We start from the raw sequence: 26,061 nt of genomic DNA on the forward strand, positions 1-26,061 counted from the left end.
CGAACTAAATTTTCAGGGCTGGCAAGAGATCACTCAAAGGATGGACCTGGCACATGCACAACATATAATGCATGTGATTGTGCTTGCATCATACATCAGCAAACTCACCCTTGAATCGACTCGCTCAGTCTCGGACCTACCGCGATTCCAAGTGAGCATGGCTGAGTACAATTTTGGCGAGTCAGCTTTAGTGAGCCAGATTGAATAAACTGTGGTGTGTCTAAGTGCAAGTGAGGCCAGCCAAGTAATATTTTGGCAAGCCCGAATGAGCCCCAAGTAAAAAAATATACCTTGTGAGTGAGCCTGGGAGAGTTCTGGTTGGTCCACATTTGTGTACAAAAAATTTACATTATCAAAGCATTGTTATTGTTGTGGGTGTTTAATAATGTTGTGGAAAGGTGGCAATGCTCTTTTTCCAATGCTTTATTTCAGGCTCGCAATACTTTCCTAGAACCTCGGACACCAAAAGACCAGTTGCTGATCTGCTCTACAAGAGAACTGCCACTTTTCAGTGGTACTTGTATCGCCGCTCGTGCTCTGAAACAAAAGAAAGTAAATATGCAAATGAGCGAACTCGCAGTTTGATGCAGCTTTCTAATTGATGCACACATTCCTAAAGAAAATGACATGAGCACACAATGACTGCTGGTCATTTAACTGTAGCCACTAGGCAGACCTGGAGCTGAGAACAAAGGCAGGAACACAGCATCAGCCATCAGTAAAAAATCAGCAAAGCATGAAATGTACACAACACCTTTCAGTCCATCAGAAGTGCATTGTTCATAAAAGGTATGAGACAGTTGCCAACTGACTGTTTAGACACCAATAGTTCGGACATGCTCGATCATGCGAACGGCATCATGACATCCTGTGAATGTACTGTAATAATGTAATGTACGTTCAGTATGAGCTGCAATGCACAAGCCATCGTCGGAGTGCTCTACTAGTCGAGCAAATGGTGCAAATGTGAGGAGCTCTTGAGCAAAAAGTGGAGAGGGTTCTTGCGCAGGACAACATTAGAGTGGCAGCGGGCAACAAGTGCAAGCAAGCGATGATAGGAGGAAAGAATCAGTGGAGAGCATGGGGTGTGGCTCAGCTAGCTAGCTCAGCATCAGCGTGATTGCTTGCTGCTGCTAGGAGAAAAGTGGCGGCGCAGAAGACTTGAGCAGTGTCCAAAACATGGTGGCCATGATGTGTTTCTGGTTCCCGCTATTGCTGGTCGTGCATGCCATCGAAAAAAATGAGATCAGTGTCAATTACTCAAAGGGAACCATCGCTGGGACGCTAAAGCCTTGGACCCCCTTCTCCAGATTGACCAGTAGTGATGTGCAGTACATTGCACCAATCTGTACTGCAAATAGTACTTTTCTTCATTCAATAGTAACCGAACTATTGATGGTATGAGTTGTAGCATCTATACTTTTGCACTGCTAGACTGTACTCTTTTTTTGCATGCGGGAACAATGCAATACAGACCCAACCAATAATTTGGACTCTGCAAACACTGCCTAAATGTTCTAATTATTGAGTTAAAAGAAAATGACAAGAAATGAGGCGACATTACTGCAAATGTCCCCAGGAAGACATGTCAACACGTTGCTGCACATATACGCTTGCATGCGATCAGTCTGTTTCGACCATGGTCCTGCTGCCGCTAAAGATAGTTGGAAGTATGGTCAATGCGTGCAGTGAATCTCAATCTCATGTGAACTTGAACAGACAGCAAGACAGCAGCTTTCTTAGCAACTGTCATTGTTTGCATTTCCCTCACTGCCCATATCATTGCTCTTGTAAGTAAAGACATCGAGATTGCAGTTAGCACCATCTGAAGGCCATTCTAAGCTAAAAATAAAGCATTCGTAACAGCAGACAATGAAGACATCCGGGACTGTGTCACTATTCAACAGGTGAAGGAATAAACATTGGAAACACAGGACACGTATCACATGACACAAATTCAGCCTTGACAACTTAACAGTTTGGCTTGACTTGTCCTGTAGTTTGGATGTGCTCATTGAAGACTGGGTAGACTAGTTCTTGATTTCAGTTTCAGGTAGCCACACGGAATGTATCAAGGAAATCGTTCTTTCTGCTCAGTTTGGCCACGAAGATAGTACACGGTCGTGCAGGCTAAGTACAAAATATTGAATGACAAGCTCTCTGGTGACCAAAGTGTTGGATGCTTTATATACAGCGTCTCTGCAGCGAGATTGTTGCTTCAAAGCTGTCTCATAATGTTCAGTCAAATATAGCAAAACCGAGTAAAGCAAATTATTCTCTAAAATGAACATCTAAAACTTACTGACCGATATAAACTAACTTCCTTGTAACAATCAGAACAGTGGCTATAACGAACAAGACATCTGCTGCCAACATCACCAAATCTCTTAACATGAGGATCCGCCTCATCAACACATCAACGCCCACTTTCTGCACTAGGTAGTGCGCTGACATTGGGGAAAATGGACTGGAACAGGTCTACACAATCTTGTGTATAAAGAACACCATTCTTAGTGATGCTGAAAATCCGTTCCACGGAGTAGGCATAAAATACTGCCTGCCGCATTATGTTTTTCGAGAAATGGATTTCTACAGTTTCTTTTTTTTTTTTATTCACTGGAGATAAATGCATATACACTCGACCTTCATCATAAAGAAGTGGTATACAGTTGACTTCTGGTAATTCAACCCTGATGCGACGAACAACATAGGTCTGATTATCTTGTGGGCCAAATTAGGCAAGAGGAAGAAAAAACAAACACACTGCTGATTCATTCAGCAGTACCGTATTTGCCTGAACCTAATGCGCACCTTTTCATGCCAGAAAATGGGTCCAAAGATTGCCTGCGCATTACAACCAGATACGAATCCAAAACTGCGCTCACGGCATTGGCAACAGCCCACTGACCGAGCCATAAGATGAAGCAGCATCATCACAAATGGCAACAGAGCAGGTTTTTGCAGGGGCTGCTATCGGTGCATGTTGTGCTAAACTACAATCTAGAGCAGTATTGTTAGCAAATAACTTTGCCAGGTACTATCACTTCAGTGAGATTTCACGAGACTCAGCACCGAGTGCATTGGTGTTCAGTCGCCAGCGTTTCTGGCACTCTGCCAAGCTCACTACTATCTGCGCAGTGCAAAAGATGCTGTTGGCCGCATACTTTGACAAGCCCTATGCACTGTCTTGCGAAAGTGATAGCAGTATATGAAGTGATCGGTCAAGAATACTGCCCCTGTGTGCTTCAATGTGCGGCCAATGATTCGCAAATGGCGTCAACAACATGGCACTTTCTTATGAAAGTTCATTTAAAAAACAAATCCCACCTGTGAAGGTAGATTCAACACACTTCTTTTTCTGATCGTAAACGTGGAGGGCATGGCGTATTTTTTCTTTTATGCATCAGCGGCACGTTACACGAGTGTCACATGGTGCCCTTTCAATTGTGATCAGTATTGAATTTTCCCGTCATGACAGGCTCCTTTGCTCAAGCTACGGGAGGGAGCCAATCGCAGACAAGGATTTCAATTCAAATAGGACTCAGCTGACACAGAAAGTAGCCTTGTGACACTGTTATTACATTTAGGTGCACCTTTATTTTCTTAGATTAAATAAGAGAACTTGTTAGCTCCGTGAAAATTGGGTATACGTTAGACTCAGGTATTTGCCCTGATTTTAGCATGCTCATAAATTGAATGCACACTCACATTTTATCAGTTCAAAGTAAAAAAAAAATTCATGCAGAAACTCCTCTGGGAGTTGTCTAAGTACACATAAGCATTGTGCCGCTTGTTAATCTCCATGCAGCCCACCGAAATTATCAATGTTGTGAAACTTGATCCGACCAGTATAAACGACAGCACTGCGGCAACACGAAGTGCTGCGGATGGCAGCGCAATGTGAATTGATGAGGCAAGCCAACTACCGTATTTACTCGCATAATAGGCGCACCCCCAGTTTGGTCGCGGGAAATTTGATTTTTTTATTTCCGCGCATACCTAATAGGCGCACCGCGAACTTGGCACTGTGATCAGTACCGCATTTACACTATTTACGCCCTCCTGCCCCTCCATCTCAGGTGAAAAAAAAAAACGCAAGCACATTTCACAACCCAAGCTTATCAACGCATTTGCTGGACTACTAGTCTCATTAGTGTTGCTGCCGTCGCAGCTGCTGAGGGCCTACAGCACATAGAACATCGTGAAAACTAGCTCTTCCATTAACTACCGACACCCCCCTCCCCGAACCGCCGCGAAGCCAGCGAGCACGACGACCTAACGCGTCCGTAGAAACAAAGAAAAAAGAAAGAAAAACGCATCAACGAGCGAAAAATAATTCTACAATCTACTATCTACTAGTGGACCTGCTGGCCGTATACCCTCAGTGAACATATGATGGCCCGCTACTGTGGTGCCATCTCATAGTGGTCATTGCCGCAAGGCCTGTCTTGCACAGCACTATGTTTTTGATCTCATGCTTTTGCCATAGCCTCTTCCACCATTTTCCTCCGCACGACCTCTTCGCTATCGCCGTCTTTTGTCCCCCAATGTGCTCATTGGCTCAGTTACGCCAAGGAACGCCGCCAAAGTGAAATGCAGGAGTGGGCATCTAAGAGCTGCACTCTAAAGGCGAATGTAAAAATGACAGTAGAGGTCCTAACCAAAGTGAAAATCAAATGTGCACTTGAAATTTAGCAAGAAAAACAGCACGACTGATTTTGGCAATAAGACAAAAAAAGAAACAGCGAACTTTACCTTCACAAAATGCAAACCTTTTTACTCAGTGTCCACTGTAATCCCTCTCAGACTGCACTTTATCGCTGTTTATGAAGAACCACAATGTGCCATCCTTTGTATGGCCTATTGCGTGTTTGATATCCCGCATTGAGTCAAAAATTCCGCAACAGTCACAAATGGTACGATGGGCCCCACCTAGGCTAACCACAACACAATTTTGTGCTGCGATGCAAGCAATTCGCCGGAACACCAAGAACTTGTGATGAGATTTGTTGCCACTGGCTTAGAATATAAAATAATGTGTCATTTGAATGTGCTTTCATAGTCAGACTGAAAGCGTCGCTTCTGTTCGTCAAGCTGTGTGAGCACTTGCTTTGTTGCCATCCATTCTCGCCATCTTGCGATGAAAATGCCGACGATGCTGGCTCTGACAGTAGGTTGTTGCGGACACCGTAAATACAGTTTTGCTTTTGTATCGCGATTGCCGAACAGAACTAATTTTTGCACAAATTTTATTGGGGAAGAGGTGCACGTCGTAATTGAGCAAACACTGCAATAATTCCCTGTGAGTTACTACTTCCAATTGAAAATTTTCCTCAGACAGGCCGAAAATAGGTGTTTTCAAATGGACATGTGTTCAACGCATTTACTGTACCCTATATGCTGCCTAGACAGACAACACTATTGGAGATGCCATTGAGGTCAACATTAAGGTCGAGTGCATGCGTGATGATCAGCCAAGTCTGAATATCTGGCAAAGGCGAATTGTCAAGAGTGAAATAACAAAACTTTGGTCCTATAAAAATCTGCAGGCATTGGCCAGGATTTGCTGTTGGGCTAGAAATTTGGAGTGCGATCTTGTACGCGTTCCAAAATCGGACGGAGGCGGTCCGTTCCTTACGTCACAAAATGGGCGGTCCGTTCCATTGCCTTCGTCCGATAGCAGACGACACGGAATGATTGACAGCAGATATCACGTCACAACTGACGTCATGGCATTCGTCATGGTTCAAATTTACCAATCGTGTGTAGCTCGGTGGAACGGACCACCTCCGTTCTATTTTGGAACGCGTACAAGATCGCACCCCTGTGGACTGAAAATTCGGATTTGCAAAGCCTAACATATAACAAAGTAAATAAAGTTTTTCTTAAAATAATTCGAGATCCATTTTCTTTTACTCTTGCTTTTCCAAAGCAAAATTTTCCTGGCAGTGGATCTAATGAACTACATTTGTCTCCAAAACAGAAAAATATCCAACCGTTGCACGCATAGTATATTGCTTTCCACGGTGTTCAGCACTCATTCGGCCCGGCAGTTCAAAATTCCAGCATTCCCAAATCAAATATGCCATCAAGCAACACTGGTATTTCTCACCGCCACATGAAAGTAGCGATTATCGTCATCGCCCTTTTCTGTCTCTGCAGTGACGTACAAGTGTGCACAGCTAGGCATGGCCAGAATGTGTAGAATGGCTAGCATGGTCTGCACGTGGTCGCAGAGATCGTACCAAGCGTAATCTCAGAGGACACCAAGCTGCACATTAGCCTGCAGGAAGTGGCACAGTGGGAGAGAGAAGTGTTATTGAATTGAATTCTGGGGTTTTACCTGCCAAAACCATCATATGATTATGAGGCACACCGTAGTGGGGGACTCCAGATTAATTATGATCATCAGGGATTCTTCAAACCTTTATTGATGAGTGCTGCCTACAGGCAACATACCAGAAAAAGTTTTTCTTCCAGAGTTTCAGTATCGAGTATGAAGTTCCTGGCTAAATGTCTTTGGCCAACATTGAATGACAAGCAGCAAGCGTAATTCGTTGGTTTGGAGCAGAAACAAAGGATGAAGAAGTTTGGCATACGATTTGTTTCCTTTTGAAAGCACTGTCAAAGGAGATGGACTAATGTGAGATCTCCAGCTGCAGTGGTGTCGTACAAATGATGTAAAGGAAATGAAATGTACACCTATGGTTCATATATGATGAAAGCTGCCTGTACAAATTCCAAATGAAGCTTTAGGTGGCTAGGGGTGAAGCACACTTCCAGTTTCCTGCCTGGGGTTTTCCCCCTATTCCTGAAAAAACTTCAGCAAAATATTTTTTTCTGTTAATTATGCTTACTTTTGATGTGTTTTGCATTTACATTTTTTCTAGGTATATATATATGTCTCGTCTGTAAAGGGTTAACAGGCACCCAATGCACAATACAATGGCGTTTTTGCATTTCGCTCCCGTTTAAATGCAGCCACCGAGGCCGGGATTTGATCCCGTGCCCTCCGGCTTAGCAGCCCAACACCGAAGGCATTACGTCACCACCGTGGGTGCGATAGAACTGCTTGCTAAAGCTGCTCGTGCATGGGTAGTTACTACGCATGGCAATGCGAAGGACCAGGGCATTAATTTTTCTCTCACTGAAGTGTGCAGGCTGGTGAAGCTAGGCATGGCACCAGAGGTGACACCGGCACTGGTGCAATCTCGGGAGCCTGTCATCTTAGGTGCAACCTGAAGTGCAACCTTAGCCTGCCAGGCTAAGCCAGAGTGCAGCCACGCAAGAGCAGCGAATCAGCTGCATAGTCGGTGCACTGCGATGCGTGCCAGGCGCTGCTCGACCACAAGGAACTTTGCAACACAACATGCATTTCTCTTTGACCACGCAGCCAGCTTGCCAGTTTCATGACAATGTGGGTGGATCAAGAGGAAGCGAAAAACCATCACAGTGGAACAGAAGGCAGCTATCGAAAAAGATGTTGCGCTTTGCACCATGTCATGTGTTGTACACGCCGAAGATTCTTTTGCCATTTTAATTAAAATTTGATCGCATACGTGGCCGTGTAGCGGCTCTGTAGGCCACAACGCCATGTTCTATTGTACATGTTTAAGTTGCACACCCTGATGGCCATATAATGCAGTAAAGAGCAATACTAGATATAGCAAAGTACCTCCTTATACAGCACCTCCTTCAACTTCACTTTAACCAGGCCCTCCAGTGTATAAAGAACACTGGAGTTTGTTACAAGTGAGTTTGGGTTTATAGAGTTATCCGATATATCAAACTATTTTTAGCATATGAGCTTTTTTATAAGCAAGTCTGGCTGTAATCAAGTATATCGCAACGCCTTCAGGTACAAATTAATTCTATTGAAAATTTAGTTTCAGCATATTTCTCATATTGTCACCATCATGAAAATTGCACAGCTGGAGAACGAATTAAGAATTGCCAATTCTGCAGGGTGTTTTGTCATGTTTACAAACTGGACTCCATGAGAAAACTTTCTATTGGAACGTCAAATATGAAAAATTTAACTGTTTCATGTCTGGCATACTTTTAAGAAACCCATCTAGCCAGTAAAAAAATAAGGCTGACGTAAAACATTGTCAGAAACATTGAAAGAAGTGAACTAGCCCCATTACGGCTTACTGACACAGAGCAAACACCGAGCCGTCTATCTTACAACTCATTTCACTTAAAATATTAACACATATTATTCAAACTTTCAGGTCAGGTCCAATCAGAAGTGTTTTGATATGCATGCAAAACTTAATAATTATAATTAATCTGATCCCTGCTTTTCCTTTTTTGTGTACACAGCACCTGACGAGGTTAATTATCAGTTGGCAACTGCATACCAATACACTTCAGCCTGCATGCAGCCAGGCTACTCAAATCAGCTACATCGCAAGTGCTACTTCTCCTAAGCTTTTGACTGTAGCTGTTGTCGACAACGGGCAGAGCAGTCTACTCACTGAGCTTGCCGTAGTTCAGATAGTAGAACAACAGAGACGAGGCCACCGCAAACTGGACAAGTGGTGTGATGCCTGAATACTTGGGCTGCACATACTTCATCTGCCAGCGCCAGAATGCTGCAAAGGGAAGACAGCAAGGTGGCGGGAATAAAACGTGTGGTCTCCCATTACAAAGGAACATCATAAGTTCACAGGCACTGCGTGGTTTATTGTAACAGGTAGTGGAAACTTAAGCGTAGTAAACCTGCAAAGGATGGTTACAGACAAGACATAACAAAATTAAATTAATTCCAGTGTAGTATGTGCCAGAACCGCGATTTGATTATGAGGCACGCCGCAGTGGGGGACTCAGGACTTTTTTTTTTCGCCAGCTGGGCTTAATGTGCACGCACTTCACCATACAAAAGCGTTCTTGCATTTTGCCCCCGTCAAAATGGTATTGCCAGACCCAGGATTCCAGCTTGAAATGGCACATAGGCAAAGAAAAAGTCAAAACTAATACAGCCCTACTTCCAATTTTTGGAAGTTGGAACAGCTGGAAGTAGCGCAATGTGTTTTACCTGTTTCTTCACACATGTCCTATCTGTAATACCCTTTCGCAAGTTTACCATGGTTTAGTGTATCTCACTCACATGCCAGAATTACACAGTTCAGATGGGCAAAACAGATTGCTGGACTATACGGTTTGTCATGGCTTCTAGGCAGAGCCAGAAAACATAAAAGAGCAAAGGAGACAGCAAGACAACCACAGTAAGGTGAATCAACAATGCTAAACAAGGGATGTCTCTGCAGCTAACATTTCAACAAGGGGATGTCGTCTTCATCAAGGCAAAAACAGACAAGTCCCCTCATTGAAACGTCTGCTACAGAGACGTTTTTTGTTTGGCCATTGTTATTCATTTCTAAGTTCTTATCTTCCAGTGAAACTCTCTTGTTCAGGTTACTAACAGTGGTTCTTAGCGTGCCTCGTGGAGGTCATTTTGCCACCTAAGTACCTCGCAGTCTATGCACTGTCTCCCTTGTAATTTTCTATGCCTAGCGTCGCTTGGCGAAATAGGTCATCACGTCAATATCCAGCTAAGAGAGCATGTTAACCTAGTTCATGGGGAGGGGGATTGTAACGTGTCACAACACTGCAGAGTCTTTGGGCACTTGCTGTACTTTTATACTTGTGCCACAATAAACAAGTGCATGAGAGAAATTACCGAAAAGGCAGAAAAGGCAGATACGGCACATTTCGGCTGTGTTACAAGCATCGGCATATGAATAGGGTACACTTCTAACATATCAGTGTAAACGTGGCTACTACCGTTGCCGCTCGCAATTCGTTGCGTGCCCACGAGTGCAGACGAGAAGAATCGAAAAGCGGCTTTTTTGTTGTTGACCACAACCATTATAAAGCCTACACGTAATAAAGTTTGGTTGTAGCTTTTTTTTTTTGTCATGGAACTGCGGAAAGTGATGAAAGGAATGAAATGGGCATCTGCTTAAGAATGTTTGGTGCATGCAAACCGCTTGGTTTGTCTTGAAGAGTCGTTTGCGTAGCATTCCACAGATGGTAAGTGTGATCACTATTAGCTAGACTTGCCACACGACATAACGCTGCGGCAAGTTCGAGGTGTGATAATTACACAGGAAATTTACAAAATTAGATTTTGACGACAAAGTTCAGGGGTGCGATCAATAAGCGAGTACGATCATTATGTGAATAAATATGGTATGTATCAATAGTATGCTACCCAGGCACTGTTACATTGCAGAACTGCATCATCAGTACAGAATAAGGCGGTAAGATTAATATTTTCCTCATATTCACCCTATGTGAGCATATCCTTCTTAAAAAGCAGCATCAACATTTCTGCACTGAACACCCTACGCAAATTTTCGCATTTAACATTTTTTCATTCTTTATATTATGGTTAGTCAGCATTTGCAGCCAATTGCATCTAACCGGCACATTGCATTTCATCCAGGCGGGATCATAAACACAAAATACAACCTACATTTGCTCGTACACTAAAGTACCAATGTTCACCTCTAGTGCAATCCATGAACGAATGGAATGCGTTACCAGAAACCATTGTCGCTTGCACTGATGCAGCTAGTTTTTAAAGGGGACTTCTGAAGCATCTCCATGAATAATGGCTATTTTTGTGTGTATGCATCTTTTACAATTATATGACCCTTTTTTTTGTTTACTCATGCACATTTAGATGTGTCACTCAGCATTTATATTATAATACTGTATTTACTGATTTCGAGACTCATTTCGGTGTTCCTGTTATTTATGTGCATTCGGAATTGTGTATTATTTCGCTTGTTGCAACTGATTTAAATATGAATAGCATCCTGAATGTGTCAATAAACTTCCTTTATACAATGGTGTTTTTTTTTACCTGACTCATATCTTTCTTTTTCATCTTGTCTGTTCGGGTGTTTTTATATTTGACACTATTGCACTCCCCCCCCCTATGTATGCCCATCAGGGTCTTTAGTGTACTTAAACAAATAAATGTGCATATATCCTGTAATACTTTCAACAAACATCTGCTAGAAGTGAGCACTTTGCCATATTTGAAGAAGTGGCACTTTCTGTTTAGCTGTGCACCAATTTCATAAGCGTAAAAGAATTAATATAAATACTAACTGAAGTTCTGCAACCCTGACTAATGCTTCCCTGTTGAGAGTTCCTTGGCTGAAGTATGATTTTGAGAGAAAGCTGACACATAGAAACTTCTATTAAACACATTTTGTAGCTCGACTAGTTTACTTAGCTGTTTTCAGAGGTACCGTGCATTTTCTTAGTTTCTGCAGACGATTAAACCACTTCAATAATCTTACAGATTTTCTAGAACTATTTATACAGGGAACTGTAGTGATGCGATCATTAAACCACCACGGGTATGACAGGTAGTACATGAATTTGTCCAACCTTCATGCATGTGGCATCAAGCATTCTTGTGGCATTATTCATTAGGTTTTATCTTTCTAGTTTTCCAAGAAATCATAACCTTTTTAAACACAGCAATGCAATAAATCTCTGCACGCATGCATAACCACTACAAATTATAAAGCAACATTTTGTTGAAAATTAACAATTTAAAAGATGAAGGCAGTCAAATAGCACAAAAGACTGGACATATAGAATGCAAATTCTTCACAGACAGGAATAGTGCCGACTAACTGTTCCTAATACTAGCTGTTGGTCAGTGCCATGTTTGTAATCTATTCTTAATACCCAGTCTTTTGCACTACTTGACTGCCTTCAGCATGCCCCAATCAACCAGCCCAGTTTAGCAAAACCCTAACACCAACTTACAAAGCCGAGAACAGAAGAACAATGTTTAGGCAAATTCACCTGTTACCCATAATTCCCACTGAACAACCATACTTGTAGCAGCAAGGGGCACTAACGCCAGAGCCCCTTCTAGTAATTTTTGTAGAAAGCTGCGCACCTGCGACAAGCTGGTCTAGAAAAATGCACCCTTGCACATACAATGGTGGAAAGGGTGGTGGCCTGAAGTAGACTGAGCACTGGGAAGTAGGGGTACACAGCTGTAGTTCTACTGCATGCAAGACCCAAGCAAAACCCGCAGAACCGGACTAACCTCTACTGCAGAGCGCAGCAAAGGTCCTCGGGGACTTCTCCCGCCTCCCCAGCCAGGACGCAACCTCGTTGAGACGCAGCTCCGAAAAGGGAGTGTCCGCTGTGAAAGAAAAAAAAAAAGTAATGTGACGAGAAGCCAAGACCTGCTCGAGTAACTATCTGCAATCCCATTTTATATTCAGTAGGCAATGCTGTGAGGGTTATGAAAGTAGCACGGTCATAGAAGCCTTCATCTGCACATTTCACAGTGCAATTGTTTTTGACCCGAGATGCTTTCTTCTATGGAATACCTACAGCTTGTGGACATAACATTTACAGCAAATCACACATAATTTGCACATTTTTCTGCTTCTAGTGTGCAACATAGCACTTGGTCTCAAGCTCAAGAGGTTCACTGTCGCAGTCGGTTGGTGAAACTGCCCGATAAAATTGGTCCAGATCTAGGACGTCTTCCCTATAGTAGGACAGAAAGTTGGCCAGGCTCGTAATGTAATAAACACACCCTATATTGTGATACAAAAGCATGAGACTGAACGTTATATGAGATAAGAAGTTCACGGGAAAATGAAGACTTGAAACGTTCAACAATGGTAGAACAAGAATTGTCACTGGAGTGAACGTCGTTCTTGCAAAGGGGAATTGACCCTGACGATCACAAGACCCCTTGTCGACACATTCGCTCCAGTGGCATTCTCTTTGTTTGACCACTGATGCAGTATTTGTTGATTACAAATAAAATCAGTGAGTTAAGTTTCTTTAGCCTTCGTAGTGTTTGCAGGCTACTATGTAACGTTGTAGAAAGTGCCTCTAGCTATGGAAACAGCCTTGGTTATTACATCACTTCCGAATGCATCCTAAGGTGCTGCGGTATGCATACATTCTGCCTGCTTCAACAAAACCGACCTCCATTGGTCCGGCATTATTTTCACTATTCACTTCTCATTGAAACTCACACTAAATGGCATCACTGTGGCTCTAAAGAAATGTTTAACTGACTGCACACAGCCAAAGCTCTTCATTAGTTACACTACGTGCGCTCTTTACGTGGTAACCCCAGGTAGTCAAAATAAACAGGAGTATTCCACTATGGGGTGCCTGCTTATCAGACCATGTTTTCGGCATGTCAACAGCCATATTTTCTTTTCTTTTTTCACTAGCTACAACTGCTCTGTCAGTCTTTCAACGCAATAAGCGTACTACACGAAATCTTCGCGACAATGCGCATGAGCCAATGTTCCTAAATAGGTGGTGTAACGGGCGGCTGCAGTGAAGAACTAGAGTTTTCACGGTGCAGCCCCTTGTCTCTTGGGCGAAGAACTCTAACTCGAAAGAATGCAATCACTTTAATCGTTTCTCACGTAACCTTTTCTTTCTTTTCTATTTTTAAATCTTCCACTCCAGTCCCATTCCGGTATGGGAAACACAAGCCGGTGAGAAGCTGTTTGACGACGTGCGGACTCGTACGGGCAGGAATGCTTTCGAAACCACCACTTTCGGACAGCAAGACTGTTCTGACGTTCAGCATTATTGCGTCGATTGTAGCTCAAAGTTCAGATGTTACAATGCTAGCCACAAACCTGTTCGATCGTTGCACAAACCCGAGCACGAAACAACTCCAAAATCAGTTTTCGAGCAAGCAGCTTGCCGTGATTGAGTCACTACACAACCACGCCCAGACAAATACAGAAGAGGAAAAACTGTGTGCTTACGCGACAGCTAAGCAACAAGCAATACAATCGCCAAAAAACATTCGACGCGAATTATTTTACAGCGAAAGCAGCGTCCGTTGGGCGGGCAAGCAGAAACACGAGGCTTAGGCGTGCGTTCAGGTATGAAGTCCCAGCAAGGCCAATTCGAAGTGAAGTGACCCCACGATACACCAGCCCCGTTGGCGGAGGTTGTACGCACGTTTTCCATAGTAGCGAGATGGATCGTAAGGTCCGTGGACCCTGGGGTTGTACTCGGGCGGGTAGTCACCTATGGCCATCGTTGCTTTCGATGAAGGTGAACGGAAAGGCAAGCAGTCGGCAAAGTCACGTGATGACCTCTACTACTTGCTAGGCTTATGATACGCGTGGACGCTGGTGGATCTGTGAAGAAAACGAATGATGTAAAAAACATGTCGACCATGACGTCATCAGACACATTATTGACCATGTGTAGTGCAGTAATAGCATTACTTCAGAGATACTCTTTTATCATTTACAAGAACAGAATTAATCACTTGAACTAGCACTACATCATCAGCTTAGAAGGTTCGACTCCTGCAAAAGTTAAATGTATGACTTTAATTTTTTTTTTCTGTTCAGAGAACATGCAGCTTTATATTTGACTTTAAACGCTCATACACAAAAACAGCAGCATTTGATTTTAAAATACAACACGTAGAAGCCAAACAGTACCTTATTTTTATCACTAAACAGTCTTTCACCCCCACTATGCTATAGAGTTTCCTACAAAAATTGTAGGAAATTATATGCGCTATGCTGGCGTATGTGCATAGAGTTACTATGTGAAGGTGTACCAACGTTTTAAGAATAAACGTTGGTGTGTGCGTCCCCCAGTACGTCCTCAGAGAGTAGTGACCATTACTGGCTACGGCTGATTGTGGCTGAGAGCCAGCTGAATGAGCGTCAATCCAATCCTATCCGTCGCCTCCGCCGCTGCCGCCGCCCGTGTTCGCCTGTTCCTGTTTAGCAAGCCGACATAAATAATCGGCGGCCCGATCGGCCGACGCGTGCATCTCTCCTCAGCATCATCCCGTGGTGTGCGATGGCGGCCAAGGAGCGACTGGACACCATTCGCAAGCACCTTCAGGGAACCGGCAATGAGTCCAACGACGAGGCACGCTCCCAGAACGGCTCCGCCGCTGCAAAGGGCGTCTGCCCCGCCGCGCCGGTCGCCAGGACCACCACGATTCCCAGGCGAAGGTGGGTGCAATGTGCGCGGACATTTCTTATTTCTTTCTCTTCACGGGGACGCCCTGCCGGCGATCAAAGGAGTGCCCTCCGCACGGCCTACCTGTCTCGATTGACGCGATTCCGAATATCGCGCGCGGAGGGCAACGTACGATACCTCACTTTTGACGCGCGCGCACATGAAAGTTGTTGCTTTCACGTGTGATGCTAATTTAGTAGGCGTGCTCGCGAGTGTTCCGGGTCGTGTAGGCGGTCTCCCTGTCGGTTTTTCTTGCCGCACACGTGACGGGAGACTCGGCGCAGTTCTCCAAAAGCCGAAGGAAAGCCGAGCAAATGTGCGGAGCGCGCAGAGCAACTTTGACGTGCGCACGCAAGAGCTAGCTGCTTTCGCCGGACCTGAGAGACGATCTGGTCTCCGTCTACTTGGTGATTGTCTATCTATGTCTATACCAAAGCTCGCATACGCGCATAGTGTACTCTTCGACAATCAATTGTTTGCGAAGTCGTCGACCGCGCCGATTACGCGTGTCTTCAAGAAAACTTGGGTCCGAGCTAATCCTTTCGTGTCCGGCGCAATTGCGGCCACTTATCGCGGGCAGTTGGGAGTATGCTTGTTTCTGTATTCTCGATTACGTCTTGCCGTGTTTACGACGAGAGGTGTTGCTGACCACACACCAGCGATTGAAGGGCGCGGCGCTTGTCCTACCAAGTTTTCTTCCGTGTCTTCTTTTGGTCTGTAGTTAGCGCTCAACCACAGTAGCTAGCGCAGTTCGTTTCCTTCGTAGTTCTCTTCGGTTTATATTTGCTGGAGGGCTGTCTATCACTCCGCCCGCATGGGCAAAGCGTTGCACCTGCCATTAATCGGACCGCGTATAGGGGCTTCCAAGCGTGTTTTACGACGGGTCGCCCAGCTTTTGAAAAGTTGCGTGCGAACGACTTTGCCAGACGCGCGCCGATTCAGTTTTTTGCGCGAAGCTGCATGAATGTGAACGCGTGCTCGGGGTAAAATTTATTTCTCTAGGCGCTGCATTCTGGAGTTGTAACTTGAACATCTTGTCGCAGCACACATATATATATATATATATATATATATATATATATATATATATATATATATATATATATATATATATATATATATATATATTCAGACTGTTCGAAACACACAACAAAAGACGAGGTACAAGTAAATGAATAGATAATACATGCAGGCCCAGGTGGTTTATGTGAGGAAACAACGCGTGGTTTTCTTCCTGCTTCTCTCTTTCGCCTGAGCATCGATGCTAAGGCTAACGACCTTTTTGAAGCCACAGGTGCCATTCGTTAAAAAAAAAAAGTGCATTGGCATATCGCAGCACTTTCAATGCGTTATCATTTAGCTGCGTTTGCATTCAGTACATCCCAAACATTTCTGCAAATACTGCTACTGCCGAAGTTATTTTTTTTTCTTGTGTTTTCTTGTTTGCTTCATTCACATGAATAATCCATAAACCAGATTTCCCTTTAGTAATGCCGAAAGCTCGGTTGCATATTCTTCTAGGAAAGGCGGTATAGTTTTTTGCAGTGCATTCAGTTTTCTTGTAGGCCTTGACTGTTCACAGTGCTTTTATCTGTATTGGTAGGCGTGTTAATCAGGCTACTACAGCGCCTTTCTTGTAAATCCCGACATGGTAAAACTACAAAACTTTTAAAACTTTCTTGCACGTACAGACGGCGGCTCCTGGCAATGGCAGTGGGAGAGTCGTTATGTTTTCTTTATTTCTTTTTTGTATTCGTTCCCCCTCTAGAATGAAGTGGCCTTTGCTGGTAACTGAACCCGGAACCTTGTATACCCGTCAACAAAAGTATACGGACCACGGGCTGAAACTGAAACTGAACCGACAAGGAACTGAATTTATTTCGTCATTCAGACGCACAAACTTACATTGAGGCTTGCAGTTGAAAGTTCGCAATGCCGAGTTTTCACTGCAGTCCTCAATTTCAAGTGACTTTCATAGGCGGATAAGAAAATCGGCTTCATCGCATATGCTTTTGATAAGGGAGCACGTGCTTGTTTATGCAGGAAGACATGCAATTTACTTATGGTGCTTGCATAGGAAAGAATTGATGCCAAGAAAATGCCACCAAATACCTTACGATGCGCTAAAACCGATCCTGAAGCCAAATTGCGCAATTGCTCGGCACATTCGGCTATTAATCATTCTTCAACAATATGACAATGAGAGAACCGTGCATAAAGCTGAACACCTGTATGTTTCAAGAAAAAAAAAAGCTCATCGCAGAAAGTATCCTTCAAACTGCTTGCACAAGAAGCATAACATGACAACAAAGCCGCCACCGCAGTTCAACACTAAAAATATGCTTGAAAGCGCACTATACAATCGAAATTTTTTTATGTTCGCCTCCGCCATTATCGATATCAGCAACATCTTGCCGGGTGGAAGGCAGATCTCGTAATGCCTATAGAATTCTCATCTTAAGTGCGAGTCGATAAGCGTGAATCTTCAAAAAAAAAAAGAACAGTACTGACCAGCCTTTTCCTACTATGCTAGTAGCCGCAGGTTATGTATATTCAGAAACTGAGGAGTCACGTGTGTAAGTTTTCTACCGTCCCTATTCTGTCATTGTAATAGCTAGGTATCGCGGGTCTGAGATAAGTATGTTTCTGCCAAGAACAATAAGCTTCACGGAACGCGTTTGATTACATTCAGTCAAATTGTCGTTTTTTTTAAGCCTCGCGGCTATAGCAGCGGAACGTTATAGCCATCTAGCATTCGGGACAAATCCGCATCAAAGAGGCAGTGATGATTACGTCATTGTGTCAATCCGCGCTGGCTGCATCCCATAAGTGTTCCTTCATACCGGCGGAATGTACTTTTCTGCCGTGTGCTTTGCTTGATGACGCGCAATGGAGGAACCCTGGTCGTTATGCCAGTGGGAAGTCGCATCGTGGAGTAATCGAAGAGCGGCAGGCGTAAGCATATCGTGCGCGTTACTGCTGCGCCGCAAGACGCGGTGTACAAGGTGCAGGTTACGCCGTTGGCTCTGTTCCACACACGCACTTTCCGTGTATACTACATATATATATACACGCAAGCGTAAAGAGACAACAGATTTTGTTTATCGGCGAACTTCCGCAACGTTTGCGGATTACCGGTTTGCCCGAGCCGTGAACGTACTCGAGTGGCCGGTTTTGCGGCAACAGCTCAGGGCTCAGTTACTCGAGTTTTAGCGTGTCCGGTATTCCGGTAAACGCAGGCGTACTGGGCGTTTTGCCGGATAGGCAGGGGCGTCAACGTGAGCTGCCGGAGCGGTGGAGCGGAGATCAGCCAACAAACACAGAGTGTGAATTTTCGGCACCGGCGCAGTCGCAAACGCCTTGCCTTTTTAATTTTTTTTTGACACTCGTGTAAGACGAAAACGTGTCGCCACCGGTGTTGCTGCCGTACGCCTCTCTGGTAGGCAGGTGAACCGAAAATGGTAAGAAGTTTACCGACGATACGCTAAAACCCTTGTCAACAACATACTTCGCCCCCTACCCCAACCGAACTCTTGGGAAAGATGGGCCGCTGCCCGATGGAACGCGAAGCCGCCAGCCAACTTCATCGAGGAAATTCTCTTTCGGCTGAGGTCAAGGGCCTGGACAATAGACCGCTAATGGACGTTTATTATCCCTGTCCATCTCCCGCGCGGCACGGGCACTTCCTCGTAGTACAGACATTCTGTCCCGACCATTTGCAAGCAGTAACAGTTTCCATGGTCGGTGCCGTATAATGTTCCATAATGTTAATGCTGTCATTCTTCTTACATTATCAGCTGAGCAGTAGTTGTCAATAGAGTACGCTGCACTAGACATTGGCAGGACGTCTTGACTAAAGCTACCACTTTTGATTCCTCTGCCAATTCTTTATTCTCTCTTTCTCTCTCTCTCTCTGTGTGTGTGTTCTTTTATTTCGTTTTTTTTTTTTCAAATGGCACCCGCGTCGTTTGCGTGCACTTCACCTTTCGTCCAGCTTTTGAGATGTTTGCCGTACTATGTCGGCATACCAACAAGGCCGGTAACTAAAATATTGTCAAGAAATATCCGGCTCTCTGCATTTGGTGTGTATTGTGAGCTAATGGATGAGTGTACAATTTTAGTTAATAATGCAAGCAGTCTGTTTGCAGCCATAGTTAGTACAAGTGACGCAAATACTTCCGTCTTATGCTGACAGAAGAAAGTGAATGAGTGTTGCAGAGACGTTAACGAGGTCAAAGGAAGTAAAATTTAAGACCATATACAGCGTTGCCTTGTTGCCTGCTACAGAAGCTGACCATGGTAAAAAAAAAAATTAAGGAAGTTTGATGCGGGAAATTATTAGTAATGGCTCCAATGTGGCGGGTCATTTCATTGCAGCACATTCTTTATCCTGCGAAACCCACAGAAAAGTAGGGCAATGAGAAGGCTGACCTGCGCGGGCATCGAACTTACGACCTTCGCGCTATTATATAGCACGACGCTATTATATATACGCTATTATATAGCCGACTGAGCTAGCTGATCGGACGGCTTGGTGGCAGCGTTTTGACTTCCTTGAAAGGGAGACTTACTCTCCACTCATTCTTGGCTTATCGTTATCAGCCGCTTGTCGCTATCTACGCGGGGTCGCCTTCCACTCTTTTCTCGCCTCCTAAGCTGACATCGTTTTCCACACCATCTATAGACCCTCGATCTTGAAACCTATACTGCGATGTCGCCGGTTTTGACCTTTATTCGGTCAGACAGCCCCTCTCCTGTAGGCCGTACAGGGGACAGGCATGTCGATATTAAAAGGGTCTGAAAACTGGCCAGAACGTGTTCTGAGACGTTGATAGAAATGAAATGGCCATGATTTATAGTGATAGAATCCGGCACGGATTCGTCATTTGACTAGGAATTATAATTTTAAATTGGCAACGAAAGTCTCGAAAACCTACGAAAACCAGCATAGTGGCGCGGCCTGGCGCTGAAGTCTTGGAGCTTCGACTGTGGTACGCGAGGTTACTGTACGTGAGTGGGCCGTTGTTAAGTGTGCATACTTGTTGCTTAAAAGTGCAGGTCGTATGTTATTAGACGCTTGTACTTTTTTTATCCTGTGCGTATTACGAAGTCCGCGCTATATCGAGCGTCCCACGCGTCCCTCAATCCACGTGGGCGCACATGCTGTCACACGCACGCGAGTTTGCGAGTAATAGTACCTGCAATTGTGTGGTCTCCCTGCGAGATGCAAAAAAATGCCACCTACTAAGTTGTGCGGTAAATGTATGCACCAGCACTACAATATTAGCACGCGCGTAGCTATAGGGCAACACGCTGAATCGCGTAAAAGCGTAGTTAATTCGCTTTCGAAAACTTGGCTTGGCTAGAGAACACTCCTCGACTGGTTAATGAGCAAAGCAATATGTTATTGTAGACGTAATTTAACTCTTCGGAAGGCATTAATCGCAGGAACGTCCGCTTGATAAACATAGTACCTTCTCACGTCTACGGCCACACTTGTCGTCTGCCACCAATCGATGCCGGCGCATGCTCGCTCTCACTGTTTTCAGCATGCTTCCAGTGAACGACCACATCCTCTCTGCCGATCGAAAAATTCTGACAAAAATGTTCCACGACATTTTCCGCGTTACCACTCCATGATTAGACACTCTGACCTATAAGGCTTGCATTGCTGATTGCACTATAAAAAAATTGGACACCACAAAGATGTGTTTGTCAGTCCCGTTAAGTTACTGTATAAGGGACCCGATATATTAACACTAGTCGCTTTGGGCGGCAAATGTGGGTGAGGGCGGGGACATCCAGTTTCATGCAATAATTACTAGAGGGAACTCTGGCGCTAGTGTTTGCGGGAGCTGCAATGGCAGCAGTTGAGCCAGCATTGTGGGAACTACGTGGACTTGCCTAAGCTTTGTCCAATTCTGGCTTCAAACGGCTTCGTAACTCGGTATTTTCAACAATGTATTGCGTAAGAAATAATTAAATAAATATTGTCAGGATTATTTGACGGCAGGATTCGAACACAGGACCTCTAACCACAGAGGCCCGGTATTGAAATTATTACGCCACGGACGCATGCATCTACAAGCGACGTGAAACGCCCTTATAAATTTATCGCGGGCATGCCAGTGCCTTGAGACGCTTGGCGTGTTTCTATCTGGCCACCTCGGCAAGCTCAATCGTTGCAATTAGTAGCGATTGTGCCTGTTCGCAGCGTCTCCTGCACTTCGAAGAGTAAAAATCGCTCTTAAATTTGCGACAATGAAGGCATACAAAGCGTAATATAATAAGCCACGAGAACGTCTGAATCCACAAGCACGGAGATCAGACAAATCCATTATTAGATCTTGCCGTTGAGTGCGGGAGTTGGCCGACGTTGAGAAGGACTTTGAGATTAAATGTTGAATATATCTTTATTTCCTACAGATTGGGGGAGACAGGTAAGAAACCTGCAAGTGCAGCTCGAGAATACACACTGTCCCCTATGAAACTGAAGGTATATTTACATTATTTGTAGTAATAACACAAAGTAATGAACAGTCATAAAGTCATCGACGGCCGGCAGCAAATCAGACGTTGCGGCCCGTGGCAAGTAGAACGAATGAATGAAAGAAGGAATGGCTCCTCTCCCTGTCTCTCGCTTTTAATCCCTTCGGTCTCTCTGGGTCACGTCATTTTCGCCAATCGTCGAGCCCGTTCACGTGTCGTCATTTTGTTCCAATGGTAGGCACCCGTGCAAGTGCCGTTACGTTCGGCAGATGGGGTCGCTCCAAGGGCTCCTCTGTCAGACGGGTGACTTACCACCGGCGTTGCCTTGGTGTTGCTGGATGGATGGATGGCTGTTATGAGCGTCCCCTTTGGAACGGGGCGGTGGGTTGCGCCACCAAGCTCTTGCTACTATGCTGCACTCTAAGAACACTTTACACCCCTTGGCCTGCCCCCTCTGCCACACACTCCCCGCTTGAAAGCGCTCAGCTGGAGGAGACGGGTGGTTTTCGAACGACCTTTCGGAGCTGCAACACAGCTCTGCTCAGGACCAAGATCAACTACTGGGAACCGCGCCAGGCTCTCGTTTCACTTTCGGGAAGAGTCAAGCAGGGGTGGAGACAATAGCTCGACGTGCGGCACCTGAGGTGGGGGTCGCCAACTTGTCTGACAGGTCCGGGAACGTGGTAGACGAGCTCCTGCGCACCCTAATTATAATTCGACGGCGATTGGATGTGGTCAGGGAACTCCAGTGATTCCAGGAAAAGGGTCCGTATCCAACACCAAGTACTCCACATCATTCCCATGGTGGGTCAACGACTGCAGCGCCGGAGTTCCCTCTGGTTTGTATGAAATGATGGGCGGGGAGCAGCTGAGTTGGTGTTATTCTTTAACAAAGTGGCGATGTCGCAGCTGAAGGCACGCATTTTTAGCGAAAACTCGATATTGATAATGATAAAACTTTGCTCGGAATGTATCTTTTTGCTTTGTTTTTTGTGCGAGTGGCTTTCTAGATGTCTTGCTATTCTTAAACAATAGTTTTAATATAACTCCTGCGGTGGTGAGTCAAAAGCCGTCGTATGAAGGGTACGGTACGGTAACCCCCGATTTTCTAAAATCGTATCGAATCTGAAGATTGCTGTTTGCCCATGTAGTAAAGCAGCTTTGATGCACCCTGCATATAGCTGACTGGTAAGCTATGTGGTATGCAGAAGTCGCGACAAACGGAGGTACATATGTCCGCCTCGAGACAAGAATTGAGGCAATACCACTTAGGCTAAGTCCTGTGAGGGCAATTTAATGCTTCTTTTACGTCTTCGAAATTGTCTCTACAAAAGTCGCTGCGACTCGAAAAAAAAAGAGGGGGGGCAAAGTTCTCGTTGAGGTGACTAAAATCTCGCTAATGTTAACGGCTTTCTCGCTGAATCAGCATTACATTATACTCTGTTTCTTGTATGCTTAGCAGTGAACGCACGCGCAAGCTAGCTACGGACGCATTGCAGTCGTAGAATTGTGTCAATCCCCGCGTTTCCCGCGTGCGATTTATCTTGATGTGCGGCGCTTACTACGCAAGAGCTACTAGGTATGTTGCGACGATACGCAACTTAGGGATGTGGATGTGCGCCAGATAGCGTTACTATTTGTGCGCCTTCGTGCTTCCGGTATGCGGCGCGCTACGTTTCGCCCGCGAGTGCGAGCGGTGCGCTGTGGCCATGGCTGGTCGCGGAAAATTGTGTCACTCCGCTCGTTCTGTCGGAAATATATGCGCACATCTGCGACGCGTTCCCTGTAGTAATTACTTCGTATTTAGCGACGTAATAGTATGGAACAAACATTTTTTTATCGAATGACGTGACGCATACCTACATCCTTCGTTCATGTGTGACGCACTATTTTTTGTCGCGCATACGAGAATGGAGAGAAGCCTCTCAAGCCTTCGTAGCGTTGCCTGCTATGCATGAGTGGTAATAGGAAGGAGCTGTGTTATCGCGATGGCAGTTTCTACGCAATAGGCACATACGTCGGCCCAGTAGCGGTGTCGCCGATTACGCCCATCCTTGGCATTGTGTTTTACGTCATCCGCAGCAGCGATCGCCTGGCGTGTCATTTGTCGGACGATTAACGTGCTCCTACTTGGAGCCACCTGGGAACGTGTGCGCGGAAAGCCGCGAACGGTGACGCGAATAAGTTCGCCAATGTGCGTGCTCTTTTCCATTACGAGTTGGTCGCTTGACGCACGCCTTTCCAGGAATGCGCAATGAGAGGCACCGCTTGCCCATTTCGCGCGTGTTACATAACTGGGAAATTCTGTGATCCGATCGATCCGGGGGAAAAAAAATGGACGCGCTCTCTTAGCGATAGCCGACAAATACGACATTCGTGTTTGCTGCCTGCCAACTGTACCGCCCGATTCATGGGCTCTTCCACCACCACCACCCCTTCCCGCAAGGGGTTTGAGCAATGTTATATACTTGGGAACAATTAACCAAAACCAACCCGACGAGAAAGTGAGCAGCCGTTGGCTCCGAGCTGACTACCTTAATCGTTTCTTCTCGCGACGTAATTCGCGATTTCCCCGAGTGGCAAACGTTGTAAACGGCGTAAGCTCTCTCTCTGTTGGTCCCTGCATCCCCTTTCTCCAGCTGAGGTTAGCAAACCGGACATGCGTCTCGTTAACGTCCCTGCCTTTCCTGTCCTCTTTCTCTATCTTTTGAGACTGTTAAAAAAAGGTTTTGAACACAGCTGCAAGCTCAAATAACACCTGCGATGAGTGAAGCTGTAGTTGAGAGAGAGAAAGAGAGAAAACATTTATTTGGACCATCGAGGTCGTTGTTCGTGAGGTCGAGTGTGTGGTATCCTCATTCCAGGACTCCACTGGCCATGGCTGCTCGACGTACTTGAAAACTGTGCACCAATTCCGACACCTGGTGGGCACGGAAATCTTAAAGCAAGCTGCTTTCTTTCCGAACCTTCGTGGATTGCCCTAACCTGGCTACACTGCTGAATTTCAATTGAATTCTGGGGTTTTACGTGCCAAAACTACGATTTGATTACGAAGCACGCCGTGGTGGGGGACACCGCGGGTTAAGCTAGGGTGGCCACCCACCCTACCCGGGCGTCGGGCATTGGCGGCGGGGCACGTTTCCAGATTTCGCGTCGACTGTCGCCGACGTCACCAAGTTTGCTTGCCACTAGGTGTCGCCAATAAAGAAAAGCTTCACTCGTACCCACGAATTTACTTTCTCTTACCCTTCGGACGGTCCCCTCACCGGGCCCCACGAGTTGCAAATTTGGTTATACTTCGGTAGACGGTAATGGGGCGCGTTTCACCGAAGTAATTTTTTTTCCCTAATCGGTTAACTATTGGAGGAGATGGAAGCAATTGACTGTCCTGCATACCGTGCCGTCACGAGACGAGCGTCGCCGCCAACTCTGCCTCGACGTAGCTACGGTGTACTAGGGTAGCATCGCCATAAGTTGTGTTCCTTCCCTGCCTTCTCCCATACCGCAGCCTAGGTCCAGTGTACTATTCTCTCTCTCTCTATCTCTTTATATATATTTCGGCGTTGCTTCTTTCGCATTGGATCACTGGTCATGACGAAACACGTACACGTGTGACTGCTTTCTGGCTGCGACGGGGCTCTCTGACTGGACTCTAGTTTTCGGTGGCATGCAGCGCCGTCGCACTTCGCGGACACGATCGCCGGCCCGTCATGTTTGCGCTACGTTTGCCATTTAAGAGGGCCAAACCTGGCGAGGGGCCCCTTAATTGGTCCCTGAAACGGCTTCTCTGCCATACTCCTAGACATGCAGGGTATCCGAAATACACTTTATGTCGAGGAGTACGACGAAAAAAAAAACTTGCCAACTATCTCGATTTGTCCGGGAGACTTCCGAATTCCAGGAGATTTTCGGACTGTTCTCTCGATTTTTCGGACCCGCACCATAAATCTTCCGATGAAGAACTGTACGTCCTAACCGAGCCACGAAAAAAAAAAAAAAATACGAGAACCGCTTCATCTACGGTACGGCCGCATCGTAATTGTCATCATACGCTAGATAGCTAGCCGAAGTCGGATATAAATCGAAGCCATTTGTTGTGTACTGGCATGGAGGATTCCTTCCTCCATGTGTGCTCGCTTCGCTTCAGATCCAGCCATGCATGGAAGAGTGCGCGTTAGGGAAACGGCTTTCTTGAGTTAGCTTTGCCTCTCTACAGAAGTGTTATGCGGTGTAGCGTAATGAGAGTAGAAAAGAGGCCACTGTGACGGGGCGTACTACGTGCACACCGTACAAACACCGAGCCGTCTAATAAATGTGCGAGTAGCCATGCAGAACTGTTTCTGTCGCTGCTGTGCCCCCCTTTAATAATATTCGGCGTTGGTCTCGGCATTCTTTTTTACGCGTTGGCAGAGGGGGGGGGGGGGGGGGGGGGGGGGCTTGTGCGACATTTTTGTATGTGTCCGACCGGACTCTTTACCGGCTTTGTGTTCTCTTTTTTTTCTTTTCTGCGCGTCTCATCGTTGCTTCATCGCAGGTTAGATCCTGGCC

The 26,061-nt window shown here is 45.5% G+C and overlaps 2 protein-coding genes across 3 annotated transcripts in view; one reads left to right on the forward strand and one right to left on the reverse strand.

The window, feature by feature from the left end:
- Nucleotides 1-410: 410 nt before the first annotated feature.
- Nucleotides 411-14,180, reverse strand: ATPsynF (ATP synthase, subunit F). The gene is made up of 4 exons (XM_070522809.1): nt 13,996-14,180; nt 12,089-12,187; nt 8,481-8,597; nt 411-537 (listed from the first exon to the last, which is right to left on the reverse strand). Exons 1-4 carry the CDS (start codon nt 14,072-14,074, stop codon nt 509-511), a joined length of 324 nt encoding a protein of 107 aa, XP_070378910.1. The 5' UTR covers nt 14,075-14,180; the 3' UTR covers nt 411-508.
- Nucleotides 14,181-14,715: 535 nt separating this feature from the next.
- The window catches only part of Agps (alkyldihydroxyacetonephosphate synthase), a 72,064-nt gene continuing 60,718 nt past the window's right edge, over nt 14,716-26,061 (forward strand). Inside the window, exon 1 of one of the 2 annotated variants that reach the window (XM_070523287.1) lies at nt 14,716-15,017. In XM_070523287.1, coding sequence (XP_070379388.1) covers nt 14,860-15,017 — 158 coding nt within the window. In that variant the 5' untranslated portion in view covers nt 14,716-14,859. The remainder of the gene's footprint in view (nt 15,018-26,061) is intronic. The other variant, XM_070523286.1, reaches the window with a different exon arrangement.

This window comes from Dermacentor albipictus, chromosome 8 (assembly GCF_038994185.2).
Source record: "Dermacentor albipictus isolate Rhodes 1998 colony chromosome 8, USDA_Dalb.pri_finalv2, whole genome shotgun sequence".
NCBI lineage: Eukaryota > Metazoa > Arthropoda > Arachnida > Ixodida > Ixodidae > Dermacentor > Dermacentor albipictus.